Raw genomic sequence first — 14,305 nt, forward strand, 5'->3', positions numbered from 1 at the left:
AATGCAAACTAGTAAGAGACACTGACTTGAACAATTCAGGAAACATAACTTTCAAACACTCAAAGGACAAATGACCAAGGCGATTATGCCATAACCACAGTTGACTGTTTGTAGACTAACTTACAGACTGACTCATAAGACTCACAGAAGCTAATGCCGCAGGGCCAACTTTGTTCTCTAGGATGTAGAGACCATCAACCATATGTCCTTTACCAATCGTCCTCTCTGAGGTTAAATCCTGGAAAACACAAGAATGTGGAAAAAATGTTGCACAACAGTTTAAAGACTGAGTAATACTACTTATAGATAACAAATTGATAGGAAGTTTGGGAACATGAAGGGTATGGGAAAAGACAAGGCCTTCAAGAAGAGATACAGATCTCTGACCAGTAATAGTGGATAGAGACCCATCAGCAAGTCTCACTTTATCCCTTCCTAGAAAGAAGAGTGTAGGTCTGAAAGAGATTTGACTTACTGGTCATATGGTTTGATGCCCCTGAGTCAATGACCCAAAGTGACTCAGAAGCAAAGGTATGCACATGAAATGCAAAAGCACCTTTACTTGATGTAGAAGCAAATGAGGTAGAAGGGGTAGGAACTGACCTGTCCAACTGCCTGAGTGTCCTACCATACAATTCCAAATGATCTCTTTCTTGGGATCAGAACCATGATGATGCTCTCGAGAAAACACAATAGTTTGATTACTTTGCTGATAGTCTTGAGTGGCCAAATTTGCATAACTAAATTTCTTCTGAGGAGGCTTCTTTGAAGAGTCTTGATTTTTGGTTGCCCACTTGGGCTTACCCACTAATTCCCAACAGGTTTCTCGAGTGTGTCTAGGCTTCTGGCAGTGAGTACACCACAGTTTGTCCTTATCTTCACCTTTCCTCGGTTCCCCCTTTTTCATTCCTGTGTTACCCCCTCTTGTAGCTAGGGCAACGGGTTCAGCCCATGTAAGAAGGCAAAAACCCGCTGTTGGGAGACAAGTTTTTTATAGTCCCATGCATCTTCATCATTCCTCCAATCAATGGTCTGATAATAGTCTAGTTCCTTCCAGATAGATGTAAGGGTTGAGTAGTATGTAGATAGGCTACGGTCACCTTGTCTACACGTAGATGATTCTGCTTGAAGTTGATAAATCTAGGCAAAATGCCTCTGTTCAAAATAGGTTGCCTTGGCTTGTTTCTAGATTTCACAGGCTGTGTCAGCCCATATGAAATTTTCCATACATGAGGTAACATGGAGCCTAACAGCCATGACATAACCATGTTGTTCTCTTGATCCCATCGATCATGTTCAGCAGTACCAGACTTTGGTTCTTTTATTTTTCCACTTATATAACCGGCCTTCCCCCTAGCTGTAACATAAAGTTTGACCCACTGTAGGCGTTCACGACATACACATGACACTCGTTGGGACATCCACAAGAAACCCAAGTGGGCAACAAAGAATCAAGAACAGGGTAAAGGTCATTTGAAGAAAATGAGCACAGCACATGTGGCAACCCAAGATACTCAAGTTGCCGGTAGTACCCGGGACCACCCTAATAAGTCTGACCCCAAGGAGGATATAATGAATTCTTTCAGAGAGCACCTGGAATCTTATGGTCGGGCCTTGTGGCAAATGGGCAGCTCAATCACTGGTACTCCCTCTACTTCATTTGCATCTACTTCAGGTAATATGACTTCTGCATTCCATGTCACTCCCACAGATTCCCCTTGGATCATTGACTCAAGGGCCTCCAACCACATGACCGGTAAGCCTAACTTATTCCAGTCTTATAGCCTTTTGTCAGGAAGGGATAGAGTGAGACTTGCAAATGGCTCTTTTTCTTCCATTGTAGGCCAAGGATCAATGTCCCTTCTCCATGGCCTTAACCTAAATTGTGTATTGCATGTCCCTCAGCTTCCCATAAACTTGCTTTCAATTAGTAGCGTTACAAGCTCCTTGAATTGTAGTGTGACATTTTTTGCTGACTCATGTGTTTTTCACGATCTAACTTCTGGGAGGACGATTGGTAGAGGAAGCCTAGTGAATGGTCTCTACATTCTCGATAATAAAGCCGGTCTCTCAGTGTCATCCTCAGAGTCGCATAGTTAGTCAAATAAGAGTCAAATTTTCTTGTGGCATAGTCGTTTAGGTCATGTTTCTTTCGAAATAATAAAATCTTTGTTTCCAGTTTTATTTAAGTCATGTTCAGTGTTAGAGTTCATGTGTCAACCGTGTTAGTTGAGCAAACAATGTAGAACAACTTTTCACTCAAGTAATAAAAGATCAAATGTTCCTTTTCATGTTGTGTATTCTGATGTATGGGGGCCTACCAATGTGATCTCTGAGGGTGGATATAAGTACTTTATTACATTGATCGATGATTACTCTCGCTATACATGGGAAATTCCTATGCGTAGCAGAGACAAAGTTCCAAAGATAGTGAAAGACTTCCAGAGGATGGTGTTTACGTAGTTCCATGTTGAAATACAGATCTTCCAATCTGATAATGCGAAGGAATACCTCCATTGGGAGCTCAATGAGTTCTTCGCCTCCCACGGATCTATTCATAGGAGCTCATGCGCCAGAACACCACAACAAAATGGTGTTGCAGAAAGGAAAAATAGACACCTTGAGGTAGCCCGCGGGATGATGTTACACATGAATGTCCCAAAAAGGTTTCGGGTGGATGCTATACTTGCAGTTGCGTATGTCATCAACCGCATGCCCTCCAGAGTACTGAACTACATGGCCCCTCATCAGTTATTGTACCCTCTGTCTCCTTTATTTTCCATCCCCATGAGAGTCTTTGGTTGTCGAGCCTTTGTCCATGATTTGTCTCCATCCCGAGGTAAGTTAGACCCTCGATCCATTCCTTGTGTCTTTCTGGGGTACCCCTCCTCTAAAAAAGGGTATCGGTGCTTTGACCCAGTTAGTCGTAAATTTTTTGTGTCTATAGATGTGTCCTTTGAGTCCGAGCCATTCTTCCCTCCTTCTCCTCAGGGGGAGAGTCGTAGTGTGGAAGAGGAGAAGAAGGTTCAGGTATCTCTTCCTTCTATTCTGGACCTTACTCCCTCTCGTGTCTTCCAACGTACACGTCGGATAGATCAGCGATGTGATAGAGATGTGGAGCAGCCAAACACTGAGCAACTGACATCATCAGACTCCCAGGAGGTAAGTCCACCCCCTAACCCTACTACTGTGGATGACCTTGACATTCCTATTGCCCAACGAAAGGGAGTCAGGTCCTGCACTACCAAACAACCCATTACCCACTTTGTCTACTATGACCACATTTCCCCCTCGTACCGAGCCTTCCCATCGGCAGTTGATTGCATCCCTATTCCCAAAAATGTTACAGAAGCCTTAAAATGCCCTGAATGGGTAGATTCCATGAAGGAGGAGATTAATGCCCTCCACAAAAATTAGACTTGGGAATTGGAGGATCCTCCAAAGGGGAAAGACCCCATGGGGTGCAAATGGGTGTTCACAGTTAAGCACAAGGCAGATGGAACAGTTGAAAGGTACAAAGCAAGACTAGTGGCCAAAGGGTACACACAAGTATATGGGGTTAACTATGATGAGACTTTTGCCCCGGTGGCCAAGATGAACTCAATTAGGGTTCTCTTGTCCTTAGCTGCTAATCTTGACTGGGAATTGTGATAGCTATAATTACATAACCCTAGTAAGTGCACTAGTTATCAAGTAGTATAAAGATATCGTTCCCACGAGGATTTAACAAAATAAGTATTAGAACTATAGCTTCCCTCAATTATTTGGACAACCGAATTTTGGATCTAACAATAGGAACTACTGAAAGTTAAAGATAGAAAAAGAAAAGAGATAAAAACAAAGGCAATCAATGATTGAACTTGCAACAATTTAACTGAAAGTGCCAGGACTATTGGTCCACCTAACCTTTCCAATGATCAATTTATTAAATTAACCAAAATAATTTACTATTTTCATAAGCTGAAGTTTTTCCTAATTTATTTAATATTCCCTTCCAGGATATATCAAACCTACTTCTATCGAGTAACCCTTCGATTCCTCGATTAGAGTTCTCGAGATAGAAAGTGCATTAAGTTCTATGAAAAACCTGTATCATCAAATGAATCATGTATATATATTCCTATATACCATTCAATTCACACACTGAGTTATGTAGTCTATTATATGAATTCCCCTTCCGGTTCATTCACATAAACCAAATCAACTAAGAAGTGGCCAAAGCTCTTAATTGCATTACGCATAATAACTCATAGACAACATGAAAATAAAAACAGCTTGGTTGAATTAAATAAAAATCAATCCATGGTCATGGTTAGGCTTTCCATAGCCCCAGCTATAGATAAACTAGTTCATGATAAAGAAGATTAAAAAAACAAGGTATAAGAAAGAACTCATGATGTCGCCCTTGAAGTTGAGATCGATGAGCCTGTCTTCTCCTTGCCGTTGCCTTCTTCTCCTCCTAGGTTGCTGACTGCTTCCTTGAAAGTTGAAGCTCTCTTGGAGGACTTTTGATTGCTCCCCAGATTGATTGATGCCTGGTGCTAGTCCACCCCCCCCCCCCCCTTTTATATAGCTTTAGGAAGAGGGGTTGTTTCCAACTCCTTTTTGGAGTTCTTTCTCAAAAATAGAAAGTCCTAATTCCTAATGATTAGTTTAGATCTAATCCTATCCTATCCCTTATCTGGTGATCTCAATCTCCTTTATCTTTCTAGAGTTACATCAGAAAATTAAATCTGATAGGACTCTTTGCAGTTTCCTTATTCTTGTATTCGTATTGGGCTTCTGCTGCAAATTGGGCTTTTGCTACAAACTGGGCTTCCCTACGAATTTGCTCAGACTTCGGGCCCGATTTTGACTTTGATGCAGTCTGAATCTATCAAAACTCAAAACATGAAAGTTGTAGAGTTTTTCCTTATCTTCCCAATGCATCTTGAATCATATCAATCGGAGTCTGGATGGGAAAGTTATGCCCAGACTACTACGTGGCGCCGAAACTGTGCAAAATTACCCGATTAGCCTTGTTTTTCTCCTAACGCCTTCTTTCATGCCCTGAATTGAAATACAAGCATAATAAGTCCAATTAAGTACTAATTAAGTATAAAAGACTGAATATTTAGGGATAAAAAATATGATAATTTTTATTCTTATCAAATTGCATCAATTGGACATAAAGAATGCTTTCCTAAATGGTGACTTAGAAGAAGAGGTATACATGGTTCAACCTCCTGGATTCTGTGCCAAGGGGAGTGAAAATAAGGTGTGCAAGCTATGAAGGTCTCTCTATGGCTTAAAACAGTCTCCTAGAGCCTGGTTCAGTAAGTTTCACATGGCAGCTCAAGAGATGGGATTCAAACAATGTCAGTCTGATCATACACTCTTTGTGAAGAGATGTCAGGAACAGGTTTCTGTATTGATAGTGTATGTAGACGATATCATCATTACAGAAAGTTGGAGCTTAGAGATACAGAGCTTGAAACAATTCCTTGCATCTAAATTTGAAGTGAAAGATCTAGGACTCCTGAAGTATTTCCTTGGGATTGAAGTTGCCCGCTCAGAAAATGGTATCTTTGTCTCTCAAAGGAAATACACCCTTGATCTATTACGGGATACAGGTAAATTAGGTGCAAGGCCGGCAGATACTCCTATGAATGTGGACCACAAGTTAGGTGACTGTGTTGGTGAACCTCTGAAAGATGTGAAGCAGTTCCAAAAGTTAGTGGGAAAGTTGATTTATTTGTCCATGACCTGTCCAGACATTGCCTATTCCGTTGGGGTCCTGAGCCAGTTTATGCACTCTCCTAAGAAGCCACACATGGAGGCAGCAGAGAGAGTCCTTAGATACTTGAAGAAATATCCAGGAACAAGCCTACTATTCAGTAAACACAATCACTTAAAGGTGGAAGTCTTTATAGATGTTGATTGGGCAGGAGCTGTGGATGATAGAAAGTCCACTAGTGGGTATTGCACATTTGTGGGAGGAAATCTGGTGACCTGGAAGAGCAAGAAGCAAAATGTGGTAGCAAGGTCAAGTGCTGAAGCTGAATATAGAGCTATGGCACATGGGGTGCTGAAGTCCTTTGGCTAAAGAACCTTCTAGGGGAGCTTGGAGTTGTTGTTCATAGTCCTATGTCCCTTTACTGTGACAACAAGGCTGTAATAAACATCGCCAGCAACCCAGTCCTACATGAGAGGACCAAGCATATTGAGGTGGATAAACACTTCATAAGGGAGAAACTGGAAAAAAGGGAAATTTGCATCCCTTATGTCAACTCCAAGGAACAACTTGCTGATGTCCTTACAAAGGGGCTTCCGTGCTTGCGGCACAATGAGTTATGTGACAAGCTGGGCATGATAAACATCTTCAGCCCAACTTGAGGGGGAGTGTTGTAAGGCTTACTTAATTGTTACTTTATAGCTGCTGTTAGTAGGTTGTTGGACAGTTACAGTTACTTGTTTCTTTTTTCTTCTTTCTTTTTCCTTATTATTCTGATTCTAGGATATGCCGCCAGGGGCATACTTGTAATTTCTGATTCTTTTATGAAGTTAATATAAATAGAAAACTGGCGGCAGCCAGTAGTTACTTTTTTCCTCTCAATCGTACCTCTCTCTCTCTCTCTCTCTCTCTCTCTCCCAATCCCCACGAATCACCACAGCAGCCTTGGCTAGAAATGCTCCTCCTCGCCTAACGCCGTTGCTAGATCCTTCAACATCCATAGGTTTGGAAGTTGATGACATCTGTTCGAACTGACCTACCAGAGCTGAGAGGGTCTCTTTGATTTCTCTTAACTCACTGGTAGTCTACCGCACTTCTCCTTCGATGAGGTCGATCCTTTCTTCTGCAAACGAGGACCTGGTGGTGGCATCGCAGCAAAGCTCTGATACCAGTTGATAGGTTCCCGCTTCTACTCTGTTTCTAGTGAGCTGGTTCGTGGGAGCTCGCCCTCCTGAAATGGACAAGAGATTGAAGATGCGCGCGCGTGCGCGCGGAGAGAGAGAGAGAGAGAGAGAGAGAGAGAGAGAGAGAGAAATATCAAGGAATTATTCACTGTTCTGTCATGTATTCGCGGATTGGCCTATATAGTGCATGGCCAGCTAACAACCTGTAACTGACTCTGAGCATCTTACAGACTATGATTGCTTCCCAATACGTGGACGTCAGGTATACACGAACGTAATGGGTGGTGCCATATGTGTGATTCGTGTGGTGTTCTAGGCTGACACTTGGGCCGGTTGGGCCTGAATTGCTCCGCCAGGGTCTTCTCCTCCACTGGGCTTAACAATCTCTCTGCTGCCATCCTCTCCATAGAAAATCCCTCTGGATTTTCTCAACTTTTCTGCAGTTGCTGATGGGATAGGGACTAAATATAGAAAATGAGTAGGCAATTGAGATGGGTTCTCTTCAATAATGTTTTCTTATCCCTAGCTGAGAGGTATTTACATTTCTCATGTAATGATTTTTAGATTTTTTTATAAAGGGATACTGTATTTAATTGGTATCCCATTTTGGGTGGAAGAAGGTAGTATCTGTAAAGTTTGGAGGGTCTGATCGGTTCTTAACAAAAGAAGAAAATCTGGTCAGATTTTCAAATATTGCCCATTTCCTATCACATATCTCAATCTAGTATCTACACCTGCCAAATAAATCCCCACTGAGCATGAACACATTAGCAGGTATCTGGAGTGCCTAACTTGTAATCATATTTGTACATTTCAGCTTCTGTATCTTTTTTTTTCTATTATGCATTAAGAATAAATGCTTATTTATTAAATTCTGAAATTTCTCTTTTTAGACTGTGATGAAAGATAAGCTTTTAGTCTATCCAAACTGCTTGAATTCCTTACTGTGTGTGGTATGATATGAATTTGGTATTTATTATCTATAGAAATTTTGGACCAGATATGTCTGCATTCAAAGCAGCAAATCCAAGTGCTGTTTTTGAAGATTTTATTCGATGGCATTCACCTGGAGACTGGGAGAGTGATGAAATTGAAGAGAGTAAAAGTTCCAGTGATCATGCAATGGAAGGACCAAGAGACAGCTGGCCTCCTCGGGGAAGACTTTCACAGCGCATGTCTGAGCATGGAAATTCATGGCGGCAAATTTGGAATGAAGCCCCTGCTTTGCCTGCTTCTGAGCAGAAGCCTCTTCTTGATCCAAATCGAGAAGGAGAAAAGGTGATTTTCCGTGCATAGTTTTATGTGAAATCTTACCCTCATTGAGCAAATTTCATTCTGAAACCCTTTGCCATGTCTTTAAAATAAGCCTTTTTGATACACATTCTATTAAATAAGAAATGCAAAATTTGGATGGCAAGTGCCACTTGGGGAAAGCTCTGATATAAGGTAGGGTATAGGGTTGAAGTAGAATGGGTGAGTAGATTAGTGGCTAATCTGGAGGGTCCCTTATCCAGTGAATAGTTAGTTGGTCACATCATGAATTCCATGGCAGAAATAGGGAGGATTGTATAAAGAAGGATCTTAATCGGCCCTTTTAGGGTCCACTCTCTCTCTCTCTCTCTCTCTCAATGTTCAAAAGACCATGCTATGCCAAAATGCATAATGTTATGAGACTTTTTTGAACAAAATTTGGTTTCTCCTTACTGATAAAAAAAAAAAAAAGGTTCCTCCTTTTTTGGTCAGAATTCCTTAAAAACTGTACATGCATTATCCTGAACCTTGCTAGTTTCTTGATATTGGTTCTAGGTAGATCACATGATTTAGCACTTCTATGAGATTCCTTGTCACCTTTAGGTTTATATTTATTTAATCATCTTCTTGAATCCTGTCATATTAGCTGATGCAAAAGGTACATCAAACTTGCGCTTTTTAATTGACATATTAACCCTTATGTATAGTGTTCTTCAACGCTGTCGTTCTCCATGAGAATGGCACAACCTAGCTACTGTATTTTCTGATCATGTGATACATATAGCCTAATGGATCTTATTTGATTAGCTAAGATTGGCTGAAGGTTCAAAATTTCGATCCAATACACCCCATATTGGGCATATCGTATCATATCAGCACGCCTCCAAGACTCTAAATAAAGGGATTTTCGGGTTTTAAACGCTACAAAAAAAGTTGGGTGATATCGAAACATTTGATATGCAAGTTCATGTGTATTGGGTGTATTGATACTTTGAACTTCAGATCAACTTCATTTCTTGAAATCATCCCCTAAGTCCTACCATAAAGCCTTCTCCATATGCAAGGTTTCCATGCTTCCAACCCACAGAGGTAGGACCTTGCATCTGGTATGCTTAAGTGCAATTAAACAAATAACACTTGTTCCTGAAGCACTTATTAGAAAACAGGAATCTTGGTGTTTTCTGCAATTCCTGGAAAACTTGGATGAGAAAGCTGCTGAGGCATGAGGTCCTAGCTGAATGTTGACAAGTAAACGAAAACAACACTTGATTCACAAAATTTTAAAACAACAAACTAATCACTACCCCCATTGAATTTTGGTAGAAATATTCAGATATTGCAGAATACTTGAACTTAGGAAAAGTAAAGTTCAGAAATATGTTGGTGGCATTGTAATGGTCATAATTTTACCAGGAAGATAACACTAGCAATGAAGACGAAGAACCAAATGAGATATCTTTCCAGGTTAAAGAAAACCACCCCAAGTTCCACCAGGCCTGGGTTCCCCATCTAAATAAGAGTGGCCTAGATATAGATGGGGGATATGCTTTGGATTCATGAGTTGCTAGCATCGAAGAGTTAACCAGAAAAAGAATCCAACTTCATGGAAAATTTCAGAGGCAACTCTTACCTTAAAAGATCAGCTTATTTCTTCACTATTAAACTCCATCCAGGTAGTATGCATTACAGGCTTCAACTTCCAGTACCATGAGGCCTGAAGCCACCTATGTAACCTAATCACACTGAGGAAAAAAAATGGCCAAACCTTCCTGATTTCTTGACATTGCAGCAGTAACAGGTGTAATGCTGATTCTGTAGGGGATGAGAAGAGCTGCATGTTCTCCCCAAACAACAATTGCACTTATCTCAGGGAAAGACTTAGTTGTAAAAATGCTACCAACATGGAAATCAAATTCTAGAGTTGGGGAAGGGGAAATGTAGGCCTCCTTGAGGTAGGGAGTAAGGCATCCCTTATAATGAGGAGGCATGGGTTCAAACCACAAATAGGCAGGTTCTGCACATTGTGCCAATGGGTCCTGTATGCACCCTATAACTAACCCACTGACTAGGTCTAGCATACAGCACCTCACTCCTTGGGGGCCAAAGCCACATTGGAATACCAAAAAGAAAAAGTAGGGGGTACATGTTGGACTGGGCCAAAACCAATCTGAAAAAATAGTGTTGGGTTCGGTTAAATATTGGATTAGGGTTGAGAAGGAAATGGTCTAGCTGAACTGCTGTAGTGCATTTATTGTGGAAAGAGAAAAGTGTCCACTATCTAAAGTTTACATTATCAGTGGTGTACAAGAGGTGGCCGGTGGGTTAGTCTTCCATTTATTAGGAGGCCAAACCAACAAAGGGATACCTCTACTTTGTCTCTAGAATGACACCATGTCATTTTGGAATGCAATAATCTATGATCCTAACACTAACCATGATAATTAGAAGTGGATTTTCTTAACTATTTTTAGTTTTTTTCTAATACATCTAGTTAGGTCTTTTTTTTGGTTTTTGAAGTGGGTTAGATCAGGTTGGAGATAATAAGATTGGGTTGAGTTACGGTTGATCACTTAAAGTTGAAGATTGCTTTGAGTTAGAATTAGGGTTGAAGGTTCATGACCTCGAACTGAGATACGGGAGAGAAGAGACTTATTTGATCTCAGTATTCTTAAGTGGGAGCCTAAGATGTAGGTTCCATGAGTGACTATTGTCATCAATAGAAAGACAAGCAGAGATTACCACATCCTTTGAGAAGGAGAGTTGAAAGATATGAAGGAGGAAACGGGGGGTTTAGGGGTTTATTGATCTAAACATCAGTTTCATCCTAAGGTCATTACCCACCCTGAATTGGAAGAAGAAATAAACAGAGGGTAAAATTTCAAAATACCTTTTACATGGGTTAAGGAGAGAGCCAATACAAGATATGGTTGCTGTTCGACCCATTAGAGTTTGTCATGTTTACTATGGATAATGGTGGCTCAACAACTTGATTGCTTACACTGGAATCTCTATAAACCATTTGCCAGGAAGTTTTCTTTCCATGGGAGACATATCTATAAAAAAAAGTGTGAAGTAAAACAACATAAAAACAATTAAAATTATTTGGATGGTGTTTGGTATCGATGTAGCTTTTCAGAGAAATGGTGTCAGCTCAGCATTATAAACACGTTTAACAAAAAAACGTCAAAAAAATTATTTGGTTTAGCGGTTTATCGAAAAAAAACAAATCTGATGTTTCTCATTTTTAAGCCGTTTATCAGATAATGGCGCTGAGGTGTAAAAAAATTGTACAAAGCGTTTATTTTATAAATGCCATTGATACCAAACAACCGCTTGGTTGATATCATATCTCAAATCACTATTTGTTCTTATCACTTCTCATCCAAACTATTATAATGGAAGATGACCATTGATACCTGTCTGTCTTCCCTATTAAATTTTGGGGTCTCACCTGTCATCATCATCCAAGCCTTATTCCAACTATATGGGATCACACTGCATATCATAAAGAAGGAACATGAGTGTTTCTTTAACCACCTCTATTGCTAAACCATGCATAATTCAAGACTCAAAGAAGATGATGAAGGCAATATTAACAAAATTGTATAGAAAAATTAAGGGAACACTAATTTGTATTAGGTTTATTTAGTGCCCAGCTGCATGGTGCTTGTTAACCTAGGTCATGGTTTAAAGATTGCTGACAGAGAAAAAACATGGTTTCTTACAAAAAATGCTCTGCTTGTTATTCAAAATTTATTCCATGATTCCTTGGATTATGATCAACCAAAATACCTTATTTTATGTAGATACTTCATTATTTGGAAACATTGCGGCCACATCATCTGCTTGAACAAATGGTGTGCACAGCCTTCAGAGCATCAGCTGACAGTCTAAACCAGACCTCTTTCGGGGGACTAAAACAGATGACTACCAAACTAGCACAGATCTACCTGACAATGGCATCAAATTTGAAATATTTGCAAGGTATATCATCTCATTTGTTCTTTCTATTTCGACTTTGCTTGCAGCTTGAAGTTATCATGAAATTCAAGCTTTCTGAGCTTTACTATTTTGTGTCAATCACAGCAAATCTTTTACCTGAAAAATTTGAAGTTGTTGATGACCTAAGACGACTCTGTGTCATCTTTGAACATGTTGAGGAGTTAATAATCCTTGCAGCTTCTATTCATCGTAAGTTTGCAGAGGTACCACGCCTCTCAGGAGCAATTTTTGGAGACTTGTACAATTTTTATGTTCCAAGAATGGGAAATAGCATAACTGGGAGTGATGATCAGAAGGTAAACTGCCACAGGGATCTCTTTAGAGAAAGCAAAAATATGAGTGCTCATGTCTTATGGACTGTGAATATGGTCAATTAATAGTTTTTGCAGGGGACTATAAATCTATAATACCTTATGTCTTGGGTTCCATCTATGAGATCCATCATAACATTACTCTGATGAGGGATCAGAATTGCCCAAGAAAAGTCAAATATGTTGGATAATTGATTAGGTTTGACATGATGGGCAACCCCTTGCATATGTCATTTACAAAGACATGGTATTCATGGACCATATTCAACAACTATGAGAATGAGACTTTAAGTCACCCTTTTTGTTGTAAAATGTCCTTGAAATTAGTATGTTCTGATATGTTTGAAATTATTATCTTTGTTTAGGAGTTCAACATGAAGCAACAGGTGAGGATGAATGAGAGACAAACTGTGGCAAATATGTTTCCATCACCCACTGCTAACCAGTCATGGAGGAAAGTTCTAAGCATGGGCAATCTCCTTAATGGCCATGAACCAATTCAAAGGGAAATCATTTTTTCCATGCATGAAAGCATGAGAGGCAGTCACTATGGGGCCCCTTCTCCCAGGAGCTGCCACCAAGACATAGAAACACATCGAATGTATATTTGTGGAACATCTAATGACCTCCGAGTAGCACTTTCTGTCACCTCTTGTGATTAGTCTCTACCTGTTTTCAGTTTTTTTTTTTTTTTTTTATTCCTGTTTTGGGTAGATTGGACATCTACCAGTGCTATTTGGGTCCCTTAGTTGAAGCAATGTCATTGTTCTTCCAAGGTCTAGAGTGTTGGATGGGAATGGAATTCTCCAACCAAGGGATTGAAAGAATATATCGTGCTTCACTACATGCTTGAGGACATAGGAATCTTTATTTTCTTTTTACTCAATTTATAGGTGTTACAGTCTTGGTGGTGGATGCTTGACATTATCCTATTAATCGTAGAGATTTTTAGGGTGGGAGAAATTGCTAGAAATGTTGAACTACTACTTCACCCTTTTCCCTGAAGAAGAAGAAGAAGAAAGGAAAATAACCCTATCAGGCGGGTGTGGAAATACGTTTAATTCGAAGTTTCAGCTAGTGGCCGTGTAAAATGTAACCGATTGATTGAAATGAAAAAATAAAAAGGTTTAAGTTCTTATTTACATGTAATAGGGTAAAATTGTGTGCTGTGTGACACGCGGTTTTCATTAACTTGTATATCAGCAGATATATCCATACTTGCCATAATGCCATATGCACAACTATAAATCACGTTTACTAGACCATTCTTTTTCCTCAATTTGTATCAGTTCGAAAAACGACTTCATAGTGCTGGAATAACAATCACAACATCCATCTTATCAAACGCAAAGAGTTCTAGGTTGTGTTTGCTACTTTACCAACTGATGGTGTCTCGGTTGGCAAGTTCCCCAACTGATTGCAGAGGAGGTTTGGGATCAAATCCTACACCAGTGTTAGGGAATTGTGGTTATGGGGATGGACTATCTGCACCCTCCCCCGGGGTTTCTTCTTGGAGGGCTACACAAGGGGGCAACCTATCCCCCAACTCAAGTGCAGGCAGGATTCGACCCCACACAATGACCAGCAGATCTCAAAGTTTGTGCTTTAAGCGCCATGCAACAAAATTTGTTTGGTTGGGTAAATTATTTTGAGTATTAACATTCATACCACTTGTTGTATAAGATTATGTGCCTGTGGTATTTGAGAACCTCTGAGTAGGGGTGTCAATGGACCGGTTTTGGATTGGACCCCATCCAAACCAAAATCAATTTGGACGGACCAGCAATACATTGAATTGGACCTGTCCAGAATTAATGGTCCAAACTCCAAAGTATTTATTGGAT

The 14,305-nt window shown here is 40.1% G+C and overlaps 1 protein-coding gene across 3 annotated transcripts in view; it reads left to right on the forward strand.

Annotated features, from left to right (window-relative positions):
- Nucleotides 1-13,603, forward strand: part of LOC148868555 (Rab3 GTPase-activating protein catalytic protein) — a 94,551-nt gene extending 80,948 nt beyond the window's left edge. For all 3 annotated transcript variants that reach the window (XM_088972622.1, XM_088972623.1, XM_088972624.1), the window contains 4 exons: nt 7,898-8,175; nt 11,955-12,132; nt 12,235-12,446; nt 12,827-13,603. In XM_088972622.1, coding sequence (XP_088828748.1) covers nt 7,898-8,175; nt 11,955-12,132; nt 12,235-12,446; nt 12,827-13,123 — 965 coding nt within the window. In that variant the 3' untranslated portion in view covers nt 13,124-13,603. The remainder of the gene's footprint in view (nt 1-7,897; nt 8,176-11,954; nt 12,133-12,234; nt 12,447-12,826) is intronic.
- The last annotated feature ends 702 nt before the right edge of the window (nt 13,604-14,305 follow it).

Source organism: Nelumbo lutea, chromosome 2, assembly GCF_056320005.1.
Source record: "Nelumbo lutea isolate HS-2025 chromosome 2, American lotus-T2T, whole genome shotgun sequence".
Classification (NCBI taxonomy): domain Eukaryota; kingdom Viridiplantae; phylum Streptophyta; class Magnoliopsida; order Proteales; family Nelumbonaceae; genus Nelumbo; species Nelumbo lutea.